Source organism: Canis lupus, chromosome 25, assembly GCF_048164855.1.
Source record: "Canis lupus baileyi chromosome 25, mCanLup2.hap1, whole genome shotgun sequence".
Taxonomy (NCBI): Eukaryota; Metazoa; Chordata; class Mammalia; order Carnivora; family Canidae; genus Canis; species Canis lupus.
Genome location: NC_132862.1, coordinates 43,902,017 through 43,924,155, shown reverse-complemented (window position 1 = coordinate 43,924,155; position 22,139 = coordinate 43,902,017). Strand labels below are relative to the sequence as shown.

The 22,139-nt window shown below is 45.2% G+C and overlaps 1 protein-coding gene and 1 pseudogene across 27 annotated transcripts in view; one reads left to right on the top strand and one right to left on the bottom strand.

Moving 5' to 3' along the window:
* Window positions 1–4,127: 4,127 nt before the first annotated feature.
* ERC1 (ELKS/RAB6-interacting/CAST family member 1) overlaps window positions 4,128–22,139 on the bottom strand; it is a 545,178-nt gene continuing 527,166 nt past the window's right edge. For 26 of the 27 annotated variants that reach the window (XR_012017870.1, XR_012017872.1, XR_012017874.1 and 23 more), the window contains one exon: window positions 4,128–9,592. Coding sequence is in view for 16 of the 27 variants with exons in the window: in XM_072799507.1 (XP_072655608.1) it covers window positions 9,455–9,592 (138 nt within the window). In the remaining 11 variants the exon portion in view is untranslated. The remainder of the gene's footprint in view (window positions 9,593–22,139) is intronic. The other variant, XR_012017867.1, reaches the window with a different exon arrangement.
* On the top strand, window positions 10,391–10,938 carry LOC140617686 (small ribosomal subunit protein eS19 pseudogene; annotated as a pseudogene).

Below are 22,139 nucleotides of genomic sequence, written 5' to 3'. Positions count from 1 at the left end.
CCCCCCTCGCTCTTCAGGGCCCGGGCTCCCACGCCCAGCTCTGGCCGTTCAGCGGGCGGGGCACCCTGTCCCCTGCCCCCGGGAGCCGGGCGGCCTGCAGACAGCCGGCCTGAGAGGGTACAGCCCCTCCGACCGGTGTCCCCGGCCGGCTTCTTGAGTTTTCGCCGGAGGCGGGTGACTCCTAAAAGCTGTGGGACCTTCCTGACGTCAGCACTTGTGATAATGGCCAAGGGAGGCAGAGCCCTCCAGTCACTCGGTCGTCCTGGGGCCCACCGTGCTTGAGGCCCCCCGTGCCCTGGGAGGCGCGCATGGCAGGAGGGTCACACCGAGGCCCCAGGATGGCCCGACCCACACGTGTCCCTGCAGGGCCGCCCTGGTGGGGCGCGGGGCCTGCACACAGACTCCCCACAAAGCCTCACTTGCCACAGTCCGGAGGAACAAAATCATCACAACAAGAAAACTCAAGCCCAGGCCAGAGGAGGTGGGAGCTCTGGCTCGGAGTGTGAATTCCAGCAGGGCCCAGGCTTCGGTGGTCGGGGTCGACGGAGGACTTTCTCCCCACGCAGCCCGCGCTCCCTCTTATTGAACGTGGGTCAGTTATTCACCCTCACAAGCAAGCCTGAAGCGCGGGGGCCACTGGGGAGGCACTGGGCCGGACAGACAGACAGACAGACACATACAGGGAGGAGCAGCCGCTCAGGGAGGAAGAGGGGAAGGTGGGCTCAGTGTGGGAACAGCTGACCTGCCTGCGGATCCCTCAGATCCCCTGTGAGCAGGAGCATCGCTGCTTCCTCACACCGTGTGACGAGGAAACGTCCGGGAGGCCCGAGGCGGCATCACTGCCGCTTTACACCTCACGACTTTCTCACCAGGGGCTGGAGAGAGCCTGCACAGTGCGCCATCCCTCATCCTTGGGGAACAGATGGCCCCCAGGGCCGGCGCACACGCGCCTGGCGTGACAGCCTGCAGCGGACAAGGCGGCGTGTCCCTGCTGTCCCTAGGCTGGCCTGGATGCCTCATGCCCTGCAGGCCGGCAGCAAGTCTCCTCAGAGTCCCAGCTCACAGGGAGCCTCCCATCTGGCTTCAAGCTCTGATGGTGCCCGGGGTTAGTGAAAGGAACCGCCGAGAAACACCAGCAAACAGATGGCCCCAGCTTTGACCCCGGGCCCAATCGCTTCCTGGCCTTGTAATGTGGAGCGACTCTTCCACGGCTCCAGCCATGGCCTGCTCTTTACTACCTCCAGCAGCCCCCTGGTCCCTGGGCCTGGACACTTTCCAGAGTTGACACACACAGGTGCTTTTCTTTTTCTTTTTTTTTGGGGGGGGTGGTGATCAGCCTCTCATGGCGGCTGTGGTTAGGTCACTGGTGGTGTGGCTTAGGCTCCCCCAAGTTGGCCTTCTTCTCCGGTGCATTAGAGATCTTTCACAGTGTGGACTCATCCAACCTCCTTTTAAGCTATGTTTGCGGCCACCATGTCTTCTCCTCCATGGTCTTTTTTCTTTTTAAAGATTTTATTTATTCATTTATTTGGAAGGGAGAGAGCACAAGTGGGAGTGGGGTGGGGCAGAGGGAGAAACAGACTCCCTGCTGAGCAGGGAGCCTGCAGTGGGGCTTGATCCCAGGACCCCAGGATCATGACCTGAGCCGAAGGCAGATGATCAACCACTGAGCCACCCAGGTGCCGCACTCTCCTCGAGGGTCTTAAGCCAAGATCTTGACATTAGACTGCTTGCAATCCCCAAATACCCTACGGCCTTTGCCCCCTCCCTGTTTTTGCTCAGGCCTTTTCTGCCTTCCCCATCCTTGAACCCCTTTGCTGGCAAAATTCAGTTTGCCATTCAAGGTCAAACTTGTAGGTCTATGAAGAGCATTGCCTGCTCTTCTGTGCTCCCAGATTTTATTGGGATACCTTTCTTCCACTGGACTGAGGTCTCTAACAGAAGTGGCCACAGTCGTGGCTTGAAGAGCCCGAGCCCTGGAGACGGAGCTGGGTTTAACCTCGGGCCCTACCACTTATGAGCTACAGGACCAGGAGAAAGGTGTTTCATTGCCCCGTGCTTCATCTGTAAAATGGGAACAATAGCACCTGCTTCATAGGATTGCTATGACAATGAAATGAGATAAACATGGGAAGTGCTGACACCTGAGCCTGACACCTGGAAGGCATGCCCAAACTGCTGTTTGCATCTCTGGAGCCCAGAACACAGAAGAGTCTGAATACTGAACTGAGGGCTCTGGTGGCAGTTTGAGTGGGCAGATTACTTGGATCCTGGAGAAGAAGGTCCATGCGTGATGACTGGGCCAGCAAATTGAAGGATGTGAATATTTAACTCAGAGAAATTTCAAACATTCACGATAATGGAACAGTATAACGAACCCCGTGCATCTGAACCCGTTTCAACAGGTACCAATTCACGGCCCATCTTTCCATATGTATGACTGGCCCCTCGCCACCTCCCCAGCACACATACTGGTTTATCCTAAAGCAAATGGCAGATGTGAAAAAAGCAATTTTGTTTTACACTTTTAAAGGAGTTTTCAAAAAGGAAACACATAATCATATATTATTCCTCATGGGTTACGGCTTGTGACTAGTAGAAGGTGGCCTTATTTTCAAGGGAAAGGTTGAGGAGAGGCTGAGAGGTCAAGGGGTAGCCGAAGGCTCCCGCTGGGAGTCCAGGGCTCTTTCCAGGACATCTAGGAAAGCTTGTGGATCCCAGAACACTCTCTCACCCCAGACTCTAACTAGTTTTGTTTTTGAGAGAGAGAAGGAGGGGTAGGGGGTGGGGGAGGGAGGGGAGAGACAGAATCTTGAGCAGACTCCACACCCAGCATGGACCTGGTGTGGGGCTCGATCTTACAACCCCGAGATGGTGACCTGAGCTAAAATCCAGTTGAGTGCTTAATGGGCTAGGCACCCAGGCACCCCGAGGCTAATGAGTTCTTAAACATCTTTTAGCCAGCCTGAGATATTCCACCTCAAAAAATTAAATAATAGCAGTCTTTTCCTAATTCAGAGGAAAAAACAAGTTAATGGATGAAATTCTCAATTGCAAATTCTCCTCTCAAATATTTTTCCTTAAACCTTGTGGTCTCTGTGTCCATTTGTCTGCAATTGAGTGCTGGTAGACCATAGAGTGAATAAACAAATAGTGAAATGAGATTAATGGAAACCCTGGAAACAGCTGACCAGTGTAATCTGACAGTTTTCTGTGGACACATCTGCTTGTGATTTTATATTTTGCAGTATGATACATGTTCTGCAAGTGAAATTGTTCCTGCTTCATGGTGACAAAACGAGCAACATTGGGTTCCCAGGCCTGTAAACAGCACCGTCTCCCAGGTGTTCCTCCACCTGGCACGACTTCGCAGCAGCTGCTCGGGCTGAGGCAGGCAGGGCTAGAGCCCAGGTGTGGGGGAACCTGTCAGCAGGGGCCACATCGGACTTGCCTGCCTCCGAGTGCCAACACACAGTGGACAGGAATCTCCACAGGAGGGGGGCAGGGGAGCCAGCAGGTTGATCTCACCCGGGGTGGATGCAGAAATGGAGAGAGGCAGAAAACGCATTCTCATACACGTCCACCCAGAATAATTTCTTATTGAGCATAAGGCCCAAGAGAGACACCCAAACTGGGAATTTTCTTTTCTTTTTTTTTTCCAAACTGGGAATTTTCAAGCACAGGTTCTCTGGTTCCTTTATTTTTGGTATTTGCACTTCCTGTCGGCTGCTACAGCTCCCACATCCCTGAGCTAATACATCGGGTACACCCCAATGAAGCCCAAGGAGTCCCGAGTGGAGGCCCCTCGGCCACACCCTGGCTGCTCCCCCACCTGAGCTCAAGCTCCAGAAACGCAGCTAGATGTAATGGGGACCTGGCTCAGGGCCTAACAGGGCAGGAGGGAGGAGGCAGGTGGGAAGCGACTCTAGAGAGCTGTAAGGGGGCTGCCAGTGCAGGGCTTGCGCGGGACCTGCAGGAGGCCCACTCCTGAGCACACGCCCGCCAGGCCCGAGCCAGCCTTGGCTCCTCCGCCCCCGCCTTCACCGGGGCAACGCCGTGCTGGCATCTGAGGACTCCTCTCGCTTGCATCAGCAGACTGGATGAGGCTCAAAGAAAGACAAGGCACACAACTTTTAAATAACTTTATAATTTCCTGATGGATTTAGTTTGTGAATAAAAAAGAAAAAATGGACAAAGTGTTTACAATAATTATCAAGGCAAAGTTGACCATAACACAATTTGTTTGTAATGTCATTATCCTGTCAGTAACACGACTCCGGCCGTCACACACACACACACACACACACACACACACACACACTTGAAGGCAGCGGGTGCATTTGCATCACAGACATGATCATTGCAGCTGCTACTGTCACCACAAGGAACTCAAGCTAGAAGGAGTCGTGCCGTGCGTTGAGAGAGGGGAGCAGGTCCTGGGGACATCAGGCCTGCACCCCGGCCGCCCTGAGCGCTCAGTGGGGTCCCGGGCAGGCGAGCCGGGGGTGCCCGCCACACCACGGCGGATCGCAGTTACTGGCGGGCGCGGGAAGGAGAGCTGGGCTCACAGCCGGAGGCCGAATTCTCTGGCTTGGCCGCGTTCCTGTCCTTGCCCCACCGGGGTCCAGAGAGGCGGCCCTGGCCAGGGTGGCGGGCGGCCTGAAAAGCTTTAAGGGAAAGCATCTGGGGACCGAAGGCAGAAGGAAGTGAGCCGTGAGTGCGGCCCTTCGGCCTGCGTGCCAGGGGTGGGGTGTCGCTGGCTGCTATAGCACCTACTGGCAGGAAAGAGGCTGGGGGAGCGTGGTGGGGGGGCTCCCACACAGGATCAGGCACACTGACATGGGACCCAGGCAGGTCTGAGGGTGGTTACAGGCTCACACCCTCCGAAACCTCTACCCCGAGGTCCCGAGGATGTACAGGAGATCTCTGGCACAAATGGGACCCTCAGAGCCCCAGATTCCAATTCCTTTGACTCAGCAGTTGTCTCTGTCTCCCAGGCAGTCCTACCTACCTGGAGAGTGTTTCCAAGTGGGGAGCCCGGCTGTCACCTCAGCCCAGCTTGGGAGAAGGGGTAGGAGTTCGACTGCCCCGTAGCTTGAATTCCTTTATTAACATGATATCGCTTTGCATTTTTTAAAAACACAGCTCTTTAACTGTTCAGTTCTACAAACTACTTTTTAATATCTTAATCATCTCAACAATGGACACAATGTAACTGCCCCAATGCTCTGAACCACACAGACAATATTGACAAGCAGAGAAACAAAAGAGGTGGGATGGGTCAAAGATCCGCTCCCCCCAAATCAATCCTAAAACCACCTTTCCCCCAAAAGAGTCAGGAGAAGAAATACCTACAAGAGGGTCACAGCACTCACTAAACACATTGGGGAAAAAATCAGGAGACACTTGGTTACAGTTTTGACACTAAAAAGTCTGGAAACAGTTTTTGATTAAAAAGAGTAAGTGAAGACAGCCATTTTGTTCAGAAGGATTTCCCTGTAATGTGTGTGTGTTTTTTCTTGCCCAGACATTCCCTTAGTCCACGTGGGGAAAACTCCAGATTCTTTTAAAAACAATTCTTTGACCAGTTCAAGTCGTTGTCCTGAGAAGCACTGGCAGTGATGGAGGGTTGGCCTTGCAGGCTTGGCAAAGGGTGGGATGCCCTACTGCATCTACTCTCTGTCCTCACCTGCTTTTCCACAGCTCTGAACTCTTGTGGGTGGGAGGTAAGGCTGGAGAGGCAGACATGGAAGTTACTGATATGACGGACACAGGGCCCACCATGACTCAGGAAGCGCCATGTGAAGGTCACATTCCAAGTAGCAACGTATTCCTTGATTTGCTCTTTCCTCAAAACCCCTGAGGGTAGCTGGTGGGCTTGTGCTTCACTACTGGGGTCAAAGGGGAGGACAGGATGGTTCTGGGATCAGCAGGACTTTCTAGCAGCAAATCCAAATGCCAATCCTGAACGTCATAGGGGAGGGATCAGCTCAGCAGTTGACTAAAACTTTGTGATGATTTCCTCTTCCTCTTCTGAGGAGTGGGTGAGCCAACAAGCTCCTTGTGGAAAACCAAACAGATTTTCAGTGACAAAAGGTGAAAAAGGTGCCAGGTCACACTGACACTGTCAACACTGAAGGCAGTCTTGGGTCCCATCTGCTTTACTAGTATTTCTAAAGATCAACTGTAAGGGAGAGAAGCATTTAGCTTTTCATTAGACTAGAAGATACCAGGTTAAAGGTTAGAGCTGAGATGGATTTGGGGATTCTCATTCATATTTCTTAATATATTAAAGCCCATTTACAATCTTTTCCATTTCAAATGGTACCCAAGTCCTTGTAAATCTCAATTGAGATACTTCATCAAGGACTCAATGAGTACCTGGGATAGAGGTATATGAAAAGATGAAAAAAAATCACATTGTATTTTTTTAGTCACGAGCCCTGCATTGGATCCCACCCACTCTTCTTCCTGTCCCCTTTTATGATGACCTTGATTTGGGGCACAGATCTCTAGGTGCTAAGGGGCAACTAGACTTGCCAAAGGAATAGATGAGTTTGGTGAAAGGAATAGGCAACGTGCAGTGAGTTTTCAAGGCTACAGACCTTCGCCAGCAGTTGAGTGACTTTGTGAAACCATGAAAATCAGAGGAGTGTCATGCAATGATAAGTCTTTGTGTGATGGAAACTGCACATTTAGTAAAAGTTGGCTTGATGAATGAGCTCAACTTGGTAAGATGCTCTATGTACTAGACACTGTATTAATTTTGCCCCTATAATATAAAGTCAGGTCATGTTTGTTATTAAAGTTTGGCCAGAGCCTACTTTCATCAAGAACCAAACAGTCCCCAGAACCATTTGAGATGCTAGGATGACCACCCAAGAGGAATCAAGGTGCTTCCCTGGTACGGTTCACAGATACCAGACATATGATGTTTGTCCCAGGAGTTGTTCTTCTTAGAAACACTGCCAGAGGTCTTCCATAAGGTTTTGGAGGGGAAGCAACAGGAAGGATTGGAATGAAAAGGGGACGAAAGGAAGTGCAGTGAGAGTCACACAGCAGGTGGGTGAGTGTGGCAGATACTGTATTTGAGAGTAGAGACAGAATGCGCAGGATCTAGTGAGACCTGACTGATGCCCTCCCCTGCCAAACCTGCTGGAGAATGGCAGCCAGGGCCACATCACTTCTCCGGGCATGGCCTCCTGCCTGCCTGCTCTGGCCTGCTGTAGTCCTGTGAAGGGTATCATCATACCTCAGTTCTCTGCATTATGGTAGATAAAGTGACGTTCCAATACTTCAGGCCTAAGTACTGGGGACTTTCTATATGATTTACGGGCAGCGCAATAAATAAACAGAATTGAGGTGACTGAGCACAAACGACCACTACTTACTATCTAATCCCTACATCTCCCACCTCCCCCACTTCTGGGCAGCCTGGCTATCAGGAAGCATCTCAGTAAGAAGTTTATGAGCAGAGCCCACTTAACCTTCGATAAGAAACAGTCTACAGCTTCTCACAGGACAGACTGTTTTACACCAGGGAATTAGGGCAGCTGGAGATATGACCATATAAGTTAATGGGACAGTCGAGGGCTGCTGGTGGGAAGATACTGGGCTGATGGCCGTGGTCACTTTACAGGCAGCACCAGATTCTCTGGAGGAATAACTGGGGAGGGGGAAGGGGGAGAGTGCAAGGGAAGCACATCTAGCCCAGCAACTCTTATCAGAAGATGTGAGTGTCTGGTGGGCATCTGGCCAGAGAGGTGGTCAAAGGGCTAGATTTGGGTTAAGTAGTCTCTTTCTTGGTGCCTGATTATTTATGACTGCCACTGTCTAAGCTTGGGAAGAATGCCCTTCAAGATGTCAATACCTTCAATGGGATTTGCAATGTTAGGGTCAATTTTCTGATCTGTGACACGGAGCTGGCCAGGTTCCATGCAGTGTGCGCAGACGTGTTAAGAAAACACTATCCACTGCTGTAGCCACCCCCCACCAAACGCTACACTCTTGTAGAGTAACAGCAACAACAACAAAAATCCTGAACCATCAACTAAGATCCTGCAGGCAAGTAAGCAACTCAGCTTCGTGCTCCCCAGACTCATCAATTCCATTACAGTGAGCAATGAGAAAGGCTCATTTGTGAAAGATTCTTCTGGAAAAGAGGACTTCTACTAAGATAAAAGGAGTGGGGAGGGGAGGGGCAGGCCTTCTGCTGCTTTGATTCAATCAGGTATGTCTCATGGAATCCTTTATACTTCTCCATCCCTGGAGAGAGACTTTTTTCAAGGATGGGTACCTAACAGTGACTTACACACAGTAGGCATTTCATAAATATTCTTTGCATGAAAGAATGGAGAAAGGAATGTGTGTGGGATGAGAAATATTCACTTGTGCCAGAGGAGGTTCTAGACAATGCACAAGCCATGGTTCTGCGGGAAGGGAGGAAGGCCGGTCATGAACATCAGCAAACACTGGGCTGCAAGAATAGGGAACGTGGGTGGTGGGTAGCATCAAGGGTCTATCTAGCATGCCAATGAAGAGGAGCTTTAGAAGAAACCAGCCTGGCCCCACAGAACGGTCATCTTCTAAAGAAGCAGAGCTGCGGGTGGTGACGGCAGGGCCTCAGGTCAAACCCTTCTTCTCTTTCAGATCGAGATATATGATCTGACAGACTAAATAGAATAGGGTCAAAGGTCTTAAGCAAGAGGGACCACGGGGAGAACTGTCCACACTATCCTCTTGTTAACTGGCTGAGGAGGGCAAGGATAAGTGAGATAAACAGGGCTGGATAAAGACTCCAAACTTGGGGTATTAGTGTTCACTAAGCCATCATGAAGCCTTGCAGCTCCCCTGCATGAAACATTACATGTGAAAGCAAGCAAAAGAGACAGTAAAAAGAAGAGTCAGTTTCTCTTTGTCTCTGTTCTCTTTTCCCCTCTCTTTTTTAAAGATTTTTTTTTTAAATTTTTAACCCTTTTAGGAGAAAGCACCTATTGTAATATTAGAACACTCAGCTCTCTTAGTCCATTGGGAAGTTTCTTTCAATATGCTGAACTCCAAGGAGATTCCAGATTTACTTTTCACGTCAAGGACAGAAGGAAAAAGGGCTCTCTGCTCCATGTCCCTCTGTTAAGGGCAGAACCACCAGCTTCCACAGTAGTCCACTGCTGATGACTGGATGGCAGTTCTTCACGGAAATCTGGCCACTTACCAACCTGGACATCAAGAAAATTAGTGTAGAGACAATATCCAAAGTAGAAAGGCAGAGTTAAGCGGTCAACTGTAGAAAGGGTGCTGGAATCACACTTGAAGGACCAACCAAGATAGGATACAGTTTGTAGTGTTTGTTGGGTGCCAAGAAGTTTCTGGGTGCCCGTTCCTTATAGCTCTTCTTTCTTGGCTCCCGGATTTACTATAGCAGGCTGCTGGGCTGGCCACTCCCCATGAAGCAGGGTCAGGAAGACTCTTCTAATGCGTTGACCACTTGCTCCAGGATATCGGGGCAATGATCTGCTATCTGCTGGAGAATGGCATTGGCAAACTCCTGTAGTTCTGCATTGTCCCGTTCACCTTTTTCTAACTCATTCTGAAGCTGAAAGGGAAAGGAAAGATGGGCTTCAGATAAAATTAAATGATCCTGTTTGCACTGGGTTAAGAATTATTGTTCATGAACAAAGAAATGGCATTTCTAACAACAAGAGGGAATGGAGGGCATTATGCTAAGTGAAACAAACCAGAAAGACAAATACTGCATGGTATTGCTTGTAAGTGGAATCCGGGGCGGGAAGGAGTCGCATTCACAGAAACACAAAGTAGAACAGTAGCTACCAAGGGCTGGGGAGTTGGGGGAAATGGAGACAGGTTGGTAAAAGGGTACAAACTTTCAGTTATAACATGAACAAGGTCTGAGGATCTACTGTATAATATGACTACAGTTGATAACATTGTACTGCATTATTACATATGCTAAAAGAGGGGCGCCTGGGTGGCTCAGTTGGTCAAGTGTCCAGACTCTTGGTTTCAGCTCAGGTCATGATCTCAGGGTTGTTGGAATGAGCCCCATGTCGGGCTCTGCACCAAGCATAGACCCCGCTTGGGATTCTCTCTCTCCCTTTCCTTCTTCCTCCACGTTAAAAAAAAAAAAAAAAAAAACATCCTAAGAGAGTAAAAAAGTGTTCTCATAAGGAAAAAAAGAAGGAAATATTTGAGATGATATATGTGTTCTCTCGACTGTGGGAATCTTCATAATGTGAATCAAATCATCATGTCGTACACTTATATCACAGTTTTGTCAATTAAACCTTAATAAGCTGAAAATGAAAAAAGAAATGACCAAAAAAGTAGAGGCTTCTATGGGAAGTCTTCCTGCAACAAAGTCAACAACCAGGAAGTGGCCCTTTCCCCTGGCTGGCAGTGCGGAGGCCGCACGATGCCTGGAGTTACTGTAAAAGACGTGAACCAGCAGGAGTTCGTCAGAGCTCTGGCAGCCTTCCTCAAAAAGTCTGGGAAGCTGAAAGTCCCTGAATGAGTGGACACTGTCAAGCTGGCCAAGCATAAAGAGCTTGCTCCCTACGATGAGAGCTGGTTCTACACACAAGCTGCTTCCACAGCACGGCACCTGTACCTCCGGGGTTGCGTTGGGGTCGGCTCCATGACTAAGATCTACGGGGGACGTCAGAGAAACGGGGTCACGCCCAGCCCCTTCAGCAGAGGCTCCAAAAGCGTGGCCTGCAGGGTCTTCCAAGACCTAGAGGGGCTGAAAATGGTGGAAAAGGACCAAGATGGGGGCCACAAACTGACACCTCAGGGACAGCGGGATCTGAACAGAATCGCCGGACAGGTGGCAGCTGCCAACAAGAAGCATTAGAACAAATGCTGGGTTAATAAATTGCCTCATTCGTAAAAAAACAAAACAAAACAAAACAAAACAAAACAAAACAACCAGGAAGTGTACATGTTAACATCAAATGTTTGTTCATGAAGGTGTGACTAGTCTGAGTCCCAAAGATGGTAATCCAGCCCCAGAGCTCTCACGCCAGATGGAATATTCTCCCCGCTGTGTCACAGTATCACAACCATGCCCAGCATGAGGAGAGGGGTACAGGCATGATCTCAGGATCTTAGTCTTGCATAATGGTCCTTGTCCTAGGCAAACTTATATTTAAAAGACCTATCATCCTGTTTGCTATGTACCACTTGTATTCAGTATGTTGGACTATCTGCTAATTTAGCTAAAGATTATGCTGAGAAACACAGAAGACAGTCCTCTGTTTAGGAGTAAGTATAATTCTAACTTCTTATTGTTTCAAACACCGTCCTGGACATTCCTTCAAGCATTAAACCAGCATTTGGTAAGGGCCTACTGTGTGCTAGGTGCTGAAAGGTGAATGGATTTGGTCCTTGCCCTGGAGATAACCATTTAGGTTAATGGAAGAGACAAACACAGAAATGGATAATTAATTGGCACACAGTTTGGTGAGCGCCACAACCAAGGCCTACACATGTGCTCCAGGGGAAGAACAGGAATCGCTGTGCATCCTGGAGGGGTCTGGGAAGATGTTACTGCGGGCAATATCTGATGTAGCTCTCAAGAGCGGGGTAGGAGTCTGTAGGGGAGATCAAAGAAGAGGGTCTCAAGTAGATGAAAGAAATGCAGATGTGCAGAGCTAGGGAAGGGCTTGGCATAGAGCTAGGGAAGATGGAACCCTTCCATGTGGCTGGAGTGTAAGGTAAGGGGACTGGGGAGGGGATGGCAGGAAATGAAGCTGAAGAGGCAGAGTGGGGCCAGACTGCAGCTTTATAGCTAAGCAGTTCAGAGTTAATCTGGCAAACAAACAAACAAACAAACAAACGAACAAACAAGGAAGTCTACTAAGAGTTTTTAAATAGAGCGGGGACGGGATCAGCTTCATGTTCTGAGAAGGGAACTGTGAAGATACATGCACATTAGACTAAATGGAAGGAAGAATAAGCTGAGGGAGGTTCCTGTGGCAGGGGATATGGAGCAGGGCCAGGGGACATGGAGGGCAACAGATGGGTGGGCTTCCCAAAGGTAGGCTGATAGGAGTTGAAGTTCAGTGAGAGGGGATGGAGGATCATTTTGACAGTTCTGGCTGGGGACATGAGGCAAATAAGACTGAAAATACAGAAGGCAGAGCAGTTTTAGGAAAGGAGAGAGATAAACGCTGAATTTCAAGTGTATTAAGGATGTGGGCTTTGGAGTTAGGCTACCTCGATCTCAGTGTCAGCTGGCACTTACTAGTTTGTAGGACCTGGACCTTTCTGAGCCTCAGTCTTCTCATTTATAAAATGGGGCAAATACATTTATAGGGTTGCTTTAAGGATTTAATGAGATATTCATATAAAGTGTAGTACAATGCCCGACATAGAATGTTAGATGTTGTTATAATTATTGTTAAATTGGTAAGATTACCTTGACAGAGCATGTAGATTAAAGAGCAAACAGAACCCAATTTTAATTACACTGCTGACAGAAGCTACATGCTATGAGCCAAGAATTAGCATGCTGCTTCTTCAAATATATCAAAGAGTTGGGAATAGATTTTGCAATCTTCTTTCTGTTAAATGAGGACATGCAAGGACCAGATTTAGACTACACTAAGTCTCCCTCTCTCTCTTTTTTAAATATTTTACTTATTTGAGAACGAGAGCGAGAGTGAGAGAGAGAGAGAGAGAGAATGCAGGGGGAAAGGCATGAGCAGGGGAAAGGCAGAGAGGGAGAAGTAGACTCCCCGCTAAGTAGGGAGCCTGACTCAGGGCTCAATCCCAACACCCTGGGATCATTACCTGAACTGAAGGCAGACACTTAAACAACTGAGCCACCCAGGCACTCCTAGACTACACTAAGTCTTTTTTTTTTTAAACTAATGAATTTTATTTTAATTTTTATTTATTTATGATAGTCACAGAGAGAGAGAGAGAGGCAGAGACACAGGCAGAGGGAGAAGCAGGCTCCATGCACCGGGAGCCTGATGTGGGATTTGATCCCGGGTCTCCAGGATCGCGCCCTGGGCCAAAGGCAGGCGCCAAACTGCTGCGCCACCCAGGGATCCCTACACTAAGTCTTAACGCATTCTCAAGGTCTGGCTGTCATGTGAAAGAAGCCAAAGAAGCCAGGTGTCTTTTTAAATACAGCTGCACAGACTATAACCCAGAAAGACTGCCAGGTGAAGAGGCTACTAATCTCAAATGTCTCGAACGGAACTGAAGTCAACCATGCAAAGTAACGGAGGAGGGTTACCAGATTATAAAACATACTGTAAAAAGACACTAATTAGCAGAGTATAATACTGATAAAATTAGATCACAGGGATTTAGAATATGATCAGGAGGCATTTGAAATCGATGAATTATATTAGGTCAACTAGGCCTCATGGTTGGATTCCTGCTCATACCATATGTAAGCATAAATTTAAAATTATCTAAAGATCTAAATTTAAAAATTATGCCACGAGTATATATTCTTCTCATGCCCACACAAAGCATTCTCTAGGATATCATATGTAAAGCCATAAAACAAATCTTAATAAATTTAAGATTGAAATCACATCAAGAGGGACACCTGGGTGGTTCAGTGGTTGAGCATCTGGCTTCAGCTTAGAGTGTGACCCCGGGGGTCCTGGGATGGAGTCTCGCACTGGGCTCCCTGCAAGGAGCCTGTTTCTCCCTCTGCCTTATGTCTCTGCCTCTCTCTCTGTCTCTCATGAATAAATGAAAATGGAAATACAATATACCAAATCTATGGGATACAGGAAAAGCAGTTTTTAAAAAAAGATTTATTTATTTATTTGAGAGAGGGGAGTAGAGGGGTGGAGGGAGAGGGAGAGAGGGAATCTCAAGCAGACTCCCCACTGAGTGTGGAGCCCAACACAGGGCAGGGCTTGATCCCACGAACCTGAGATCATGACCTGAGCTAAAACTGAGAGTTGGAGGTTTGCTCGACTGAGCCACCCAGGTGCCCCTAAAAGCAGTTCTTAAGAGGGATGCTCTTATTATTATTATTTTTAAAGGTTTTATTTATTTATGAGACACAGGCAGAGGGAGAAGCAGAAGGGGGGGCGGATAGCCTGGGTGGCTTAGCGGTTTAGCGCTGCTCCGGCCCAGGGTGTCATCATGGAGACCCAGGATTGAGTCCTGCATCGTGCTCCCTGCCTGGAGCTTGCTTTGCCCTCTGCTTGTGTCTCTGCCTCTCTCTCTCTCTCTCTCTCTCTGTCTCTCAGGAATAAATAAATGGAATCTTAAAAAAAAAAAAAAAAGGCAGAAGAGGGAAGCTCTTAGTAATAAATGCCTACAGTAAGAAGCAAGACAGAGCTCCATCTAACTTTGTTTCTCGAGGATCCCTGGGTGGCTCAGTGGTTTGGCGCCTGCCTTTGGCCCAGGGCATGATCCTGGAGTCCCGGGATCGAGTCCCACGTCGGGTTCCCGGCATGGAGCCTGCTTCTCCCTCCTCCTATGTCTCTGCCCCTCTCTCTCTTTCTCTCTCTCTTTGCCTATCATAAATAAATAAATCTTCAAAAAGATAACTTTGTATCTCAAGAAAAAAATATCTATAAGAGAGTAAATATGATACACCACATTAACAAAATGAAGAATAGAAATCATTCTATTTGATGACCTTTTCAACAGATGCAGAAAAAGCATTTGACAAAATTCAACATCCATGTATGATAACTCAACAAAGAGGGTACAGAGAGAATATACCTCAACATAAAATAAAGGAAAAAAAAAGACAAAAGGACAAGGATTGGTATCACTGATTATGGAAGCGGTACTACAAGCCTAATAACTTAATAGAAAAATAGTCAGAGGATATGAACAAAAACTCACTGAAGAAATGCAAATGGCTAGTAAGCACATAAAAAATACTCAACTTCGATTAGTAATTAAAGAAATACAAATTAAACAAGATAGGGTTTTGTTCTCTCTATCACACTGGCACAAGTCTTTTAAAGACTGTTAACAATCAGGGCACCTGGGTGGCTCAGTGGTTGAGCGTCTGCCTTCGGCCCAGGGCGTGATCCTGGGATCCTGGGATCAAGTCCCACATCGGGCTCCCTGCATAGAGCCTGCTTCTCCCTCTGCCTGTGTCTCTGCCTCTCTCTCTCTCTCTCTCTCATGAATAAATAAATAAAATATTAAAAAAATATTGTTAACAATCAGTGTTGGGGAAGTGGGTACTTTTATACTACTACGGGAATACGGTGAGCAATTTGGACTCATTAACCAAATTTAAACACAAATATCCTTTGACCAAATAATTCCACTCTTAAAAGTCTACTCTATAGAAATATCAGTAAGAAATTCAAGAACAGATATACAAGTTTGTTTGCCAAGACAATTTGTAAGAACAAAAATTTACTAACAACCTCAGTGTCAAACAAGAGATGAGAGAGATTGATATGTTTGGAGAGATATATACACGTAATAAAAGTGAAATCCAAAACTATTAAGAATGGCTAGATTGAGTGGATGGAAGGGACTTTTCAATTTTACCCGATCTGTTTTTTTTTTTTTAATTCTTTTTAAAAACACTGAAGTATAGTTGACACACAATATCACCTTAGTTTCAGGTGTACAATACAGTGACTTAACAAATCTGCATGTTATGCTATGTTCACCATATGTGTAGTTACCATCTGTCACCATATGACACTATTACAATACCATTGACTATATTCCCTATGCTGGACCTTTTATTCTCATGACTTATTCATTTTATAACTGGAAGCCTGTATTCCTCATTTCCCTATCCATTTTGCCCAGCCACCTACCCTGCTTCCTTTGGTACCAGCCAGTTTATTGTATTTATGGATCTCTTTCTGCTTTATGTTTATTCATTTTTTTTAATTCCACATATAAGTGAGATCATATGGTGTTTGTCTTTCTCTAATTTCACTTTGCATAATACCCTATAGGTCCATCCATATTATTACAAGTGGCAAGACCTCATTCCTTTTTTATTTTTACTTATTTTTATTTATTTATTTTTAAAGATTTTATTTACTTATGAGAGACACGGAGACATAGGCAGAGGGAGAAGCAGACTCCCTGTAAGGAGCCTGATGTGGGACTCGATACCAGATCCTGAGATCACGCCCTGAGCTGAAGCAGACGCTCAACCGCTGAGCCACCCAGGCGTCCCTCATTACTTTTTTTATAGCTAAGTAATATTCTATTGTATATTTGTATGTGTATAGATCTATCTGTCTCTCACATATCACATCATCTTCATCATTCCTCTATTGACAGTCATCACCTGAGTTGCTTCCATAATTTGGCTGTTGTAAATAATGCTGCAATAAACATAGGGGTACATATATCTTTTCTAATCTAATCAGTGCTTTCATTTGCTTTAGGTAATTGGCCGTAGAGGAATTACTGGATCATATGTTACTTCAAGTTTTAATTTTTTGAGGAATTTCCAATACTGTTTTCCAGTAGCTGCACTGATTTACATTCTTGCCAAGAGTGCACAAGGGTTTCCCTTTCCCCACATCCTCACCAACACTTATTACTTCTTTTCTTAGTCTAGCCATTCTGACAGGTGTGAAGTGACATCTCATCACGGTTTAATTTGCATTTCCTTAATGATCAGTGATGTTAAGCATCTTTTCATGTCTTTTGGCCATCGGTATGTCTTCTTTGGAAAAATGTCTATTCAAGTCCTCTGTCCATTTTTAACTGGATTAGTTTTTTTTTATTTTCTTCTTTTTTTTGGTGATGAGTGGTATAAGTTTTTAAAATATATTTTTGATATTAACCTCTTACTGGATGTATCAGTTGCAGATATTTTCCCCCATTCAGTAGGTTACCTTTTTGTTTTGTTGATGGTTTCCTTTACTGTGCAAAAGCTTTTTATTTTGGTATAATTCCAATAGTTCATTATTATTATTATTTTATTTTTTATTTTTTTATTTTTTTTCCCCTCACCCAAGGAGACAAATCTGGAAAAATGTGGCCAAGGCAAATGGCAAAAGAAATTACCATGTTTTCTCCTAGGATTTTTATGGTTTCAGGTCTCAATTTAGATCTTTAATCCATTTTGTTTATATACTTCTGTACTGTTTGATTTCATGTCACAAGCAGCATCAATGTAATAAGAAATATGGATAAAAATATATAATATAAATATTCAAAGCTGCATGGATTTTTAACATGTAATCCTGTAATTCTGATATTGACACCGAAAAGGGACAAATAAAAATGTATAAAATATTCATTCAAAAAGTACTGACTGTTTGCCAGTGAAAAGGAATTTAGTTCTGATACATGGTATGAGATGAACCATGAATACCTATGCTAAATGAAAGAAGCTAGTCACAAAAGACCACATATTATAGGATTCTATTTTTATTTTATGTCCAGAATAGGCAAATCAAAAGTCAGAAAGTAGATTAGAAGCTGCCTAGAACTGAAGCAGGATAGGGTAATTGGGAGTGATTGCAAATAAGTATAGGTTTCTTTTTAGAATGATGGAAATATTTGAAAATTGATGTGCTGATGGTTGTACAGTTCTGAGAATGTACTAAACCTACTGAATTGTGCACTTTAAACAGGTTAAGTGTATGGTGTATGGATTATGGCTCAATAAAACTGTAAAAAAATACTGAGTAATCAGTGCACAATGTAGTAAATGCCCACAGACAGGTATAAAGTGCTACTGTCTTCAGTTTGGACAGAAAAAAGGAGAGAAGGGAGGGGAAGTTTCCTGAGGAATATGGCTGTTAGATATGAGAGGATAGACGAGAGGGTTGCTCTAAATGGAGGAACAGTATGAGCTCACAAGGCACAGAGGAGGAGGATGTGCACTTGGCTGCTTGCTGAAGTTCAGGAATACAGGAATCACTGGGTCTTGACAGAAGCAATACCAGTTCCTGAGGATGATAAAAGGCTGGCGAGGCTTGGGCACAATCCCTGAGGACCCTCATTCTGTTAGGTGGTTTCAGTGAGGCCACACCTAGGGCACTGCATTCCATTTCAGGCACCTCATTACCCGAAAAATGGAGACAAACTGGAATAAGTTCAAAGGAAAATGGCAGGTATGACTAAGAAGCTGAAATGATCACTTTATGAGGCAGTATTAGAAGAACTAAGCAGGAGGCCTGAACTAAGTGAAAACTAAGGGAAGGGGATGCGATTCTGACCTGCAAATGTCAGGAGGATGTACACGAGAAGCAGAGGACTGACTGCTAACAGGAGGAAGTATAACTACAAGTAACAGAAAAAGATTAAGGGGAAAAAACCAGAGGTGGACTGTAAGACTAGGCTTTTTCCAAGGGCTAAATGAATGGTTGGCCCCGGAAAAAGGTGTTTAAAAAGGGAGGGGATCAGAAGAATCAAAAAGTTTAGAGAAGGGACCACCCGGGGGGTGGGAGGGTGGTGGGGTGGTGGAGGTGGGTGGGGGTGGGGGCGTGGCTCAGCGGTTTAGTCGCCTTCAGCCCAGGGCATGATCCTGGAGTCCCACATCAGGCTCCCTGTACAGGGCCTGCTTTTCCCTCTGCCTGTGTCTCTGCCTCTGTCTCTCTCTCTCTGTATGTCATGAATAAAAAAAAAAAAAGTTTAGAGAAGGAAGTGTTCCTTTATTAGCTGGAGTTGCTTTCCCTCTGGTGGGGCTTTCTCTGTTCTCCAGGGATCGTGCATGGTTTGAGTTTTATCTGCAAGCAGTATTAGATGTGGACATGGCTGAGCAGGGGGAGAGTTCACTGGCACTCAATCCATTATATGCTAACATTTCCCGTCTTGAAAAAAAAATCTCAAAGATCAACTTTTCTTGTGAAACTGGAATTACATTTAAAATGAGGATTTTTATATTGACTTTGAAACGCAAAGCTTTAGTCATTCTGAATTCAAAGGAGTACAGGAATGTATGAAAGAAAAAAAAAAGACCACTTAGGAAAGAAAGGCAACGTGAAGTAAATCAAACTAAAAATGTAGACAGATGTGTTATACAGCACAGGTGTGGAAACAAACCTTAAAATGTGTTAGTACCTCGTTATTTTAAAATACTTCTTTAGCATGCGTATCACATGTTAAAAAAGGAAGTTTTTGTACAGTATCAGTATGCAGCAGGTCCTATGGTTAAATTGGGAAAAGGGTGTTCTAGCTTCTGAAGTGTAATTTACCAGATCTCACTCAAGATATTCTGGCTCCCTCTACCCTCTGCCCACTGCCCATACCCTGCCCCCCACGCTTGCCTATTCAACACTTACCTCCTCCTCAAAGAAAGACCCCTTTAGACTTCACATCAGAAAAGAATTTCCCAAAAAAGTACAAACATGTAATATTTGGGATTTAATGAAAATGCTTATTATATCCTAGCTGCAATGAATTAAATCCGTTTCTCTCCTTCTTTCCCTCCCTTGTTAAAGCTACATATCCAAACTTAGTGGATTTAAGACTGAGTAATCCAAAAAGATCTTCCACTTCCTATTCTCTATAATATTGGTGGGCTAATCTGCCACTGCAAGAATTGCAGTGAAAAATACTGCCTTCTTGGTTTACTTTCTTAAAAATAGCATAATTATAATGTAGCACGTAAATTCACACGATGCCCTCTATAGATAGAAAGATGCAATTTTCTGTGCATGTATTGAAAGCTTTGCATCTAAAGCAAACAACAAACTTAAAAACACTTCCAAAGTAAAATAATTTCCATGAAACTGCAAAACAGATTTGTTCCCATGAATCCTGCAAGCTCCTTCTAGAACTTAAACATTAAATCCCTTATCTCAGCACCCTCGTTTTCCCCATATTTAAAGTCTCTACTACAAAATCTTCCTCAAGTCTCTTGGGCACCTCAAGATTTAGTGGAAAGGGACCCCTGGGTGGCTCAGCAGTTGAGCGTCTGCCTTCGGCTCAGGGCATGATCCTGGAGTCCTGGGATTGAGTCCCACGTCGAGATCCCTGCATGGAGCCTGCTTCTCCTTCTGCCGATGTCTCTGCTTCTCTCTCTCTCTCTCTCTCTCTCTCTCTGTGTCTCTCATGAATAAATAAATATTTTTTTTTAATTTTTATTTATTTATGATAGTCACACAGAGAGAGAGAGAGGCAGAGACACAGGCAGAGGGAGAAGCAGGCTCCATGCACCGGGAGCCCGACGTGGGATTCGATCCGGGGTCTCCAGGATCGCGCCCTGGGCCAAAGGCAGGCGCTAAACCGCTGCGCCACCCAGGGATCCCTAAATAAATATTTTTTAAAAAGATTTAGTGGAAAAGCCCATACATACTAAACCTTAATTTAACTAAGATACTCTGGAAGAAGGGATTAATGGAACAACAGATGAATAGGTATGCACAGTAGAGAGAATATAAAATGATGTGCTTTGCACAAAGAAACAGAAATTTGAAAGTGTGGATTAGGGATGACTGTGAGGGTAGCAAGTCCTGCTGAGCCAAACATCCTGCATGTGGGATCTGGTGCCATTAGTGACAAAGGGCACAGCACTCAGGATGGCTCAGTACTGTTCATTGTGTAAGCAACCAGTGAATCTGTGGAAATTGCTACTAAGGTAATTGCAGACATTAAATACACTACCTCAAAATAACCTCACAACACTCCTTGTTCCTAATTTCTTCTCCAGGCTAACTTGAGCAACCCTTGCATGCCCCGTCTCTTGAATGAACTCTGTACTTCTAGTCTCTCCTCTCCCGGTCTTTACTGTGGCTTCAGAGGGCACTCTCATCCTGAAACTTTTTTATTTTTTTATTTTTTTTTCTGAAACTTTTTAAATCTGCTTCTCTCATAAGCTAGCACCCATTTTTCTCTCCTTTCACCATCAAACATCTCAATGGAATAGTCTATATTTGCTACCTCTGTTTCCCATTTCCCTCCTTAGCATCTAAGAATTTACTTTCTGCTATTCACTGAAACTGCTCTCTCAAAAGGTTACTAAACCAAGACTTCTACATTGAAAACTATAAAACATTATTTAAAGAAATAAAGATATCTTAACGGCAGGAATACAACATGACCATGCCTCGGAAGAATCAGAAGTATAAAGTGTTGATTCTGCCCAAACTGATTTACAGATTCAATGCAGTCCAAATAAAAACCTTGGCAGGTGCATGTACACATGAGTGTAAACTGACAAACTAATTTAAGGTGTAAGTGGAAATGTAAAGAGCCAAGAATAGCCAAAGCAATATCAAGGAACAAAGTTATAAGAACATGAAGAACAATCATGAAGAAAGGTATTACCATTAAAGCTACAGTTATTAACAGAGCTTGCTACAGGCACAAGAACAAGCATAAAGACCAATGGAACAGGGACTGTTGGAGAAGGGACTCCAGAAAAACAGCCCCAGCCTGGGAATAACCCCAATGTCCTTCAACAACTAGGTGACAAATAATGGTATATTCATTCACACAATGGATTATCACACAGCAATGAGAATGAACTATACCTATGCATATCATAATGGACACATTTCATAAACATGATGTTGAATGAAAGAAGCAAGACGTAAAAGGGTTCACACTATAGGATTCCAGGTATATAAAGTCAAAAAACAGGCAAGGCTAATCTCCAGTGTTAGAAGTCAGTTACCCACAGAGGGTAGAGCAGTGGCATGACAAGAGGTTACTGAGGTACTGGTCACTTTCTGCTTCTTGTTCCAGATATTACATGAGTGTGTAAAAATTCACTGATACTCCACACTAAGCCACCCAGGCACCCCCCATCTGTATTTTTTTGGATGCATGTTATAAAAGAAACACAAAGACCAAAACTCTAACAGCACAATCCAATGGCTGTAACTGCCTTCAACCTACTTGAGCTCCTCTGTGATATCTGTTCTGGTAACATCTTTGAAAATCTCTCTCCCTCTTGGCTCTCTGGCTCTCCTCTGCCTGTCCCTGTATTTCTACTCTGTCCTGTTGCTGTTTCTCTTTCCTTCTGCTTCTTCCCACACATGCAGGGGTTTCCTGGGCTCAAGGTAGACATTCCTCTGTTCTTCCTCTTTTGTCCTCTGCTTGGGTCATACCATCTATCTTTAGCTTTATAAAGTGGTAATAAAACCAGGAAGTAACTTAGTGGACATTTATTATGGGCCAGGTATTATTCTAAGTACTTTAGTGTACTAACACATTCAATCAATCAATTTTCTTTGCCAACTTAATTA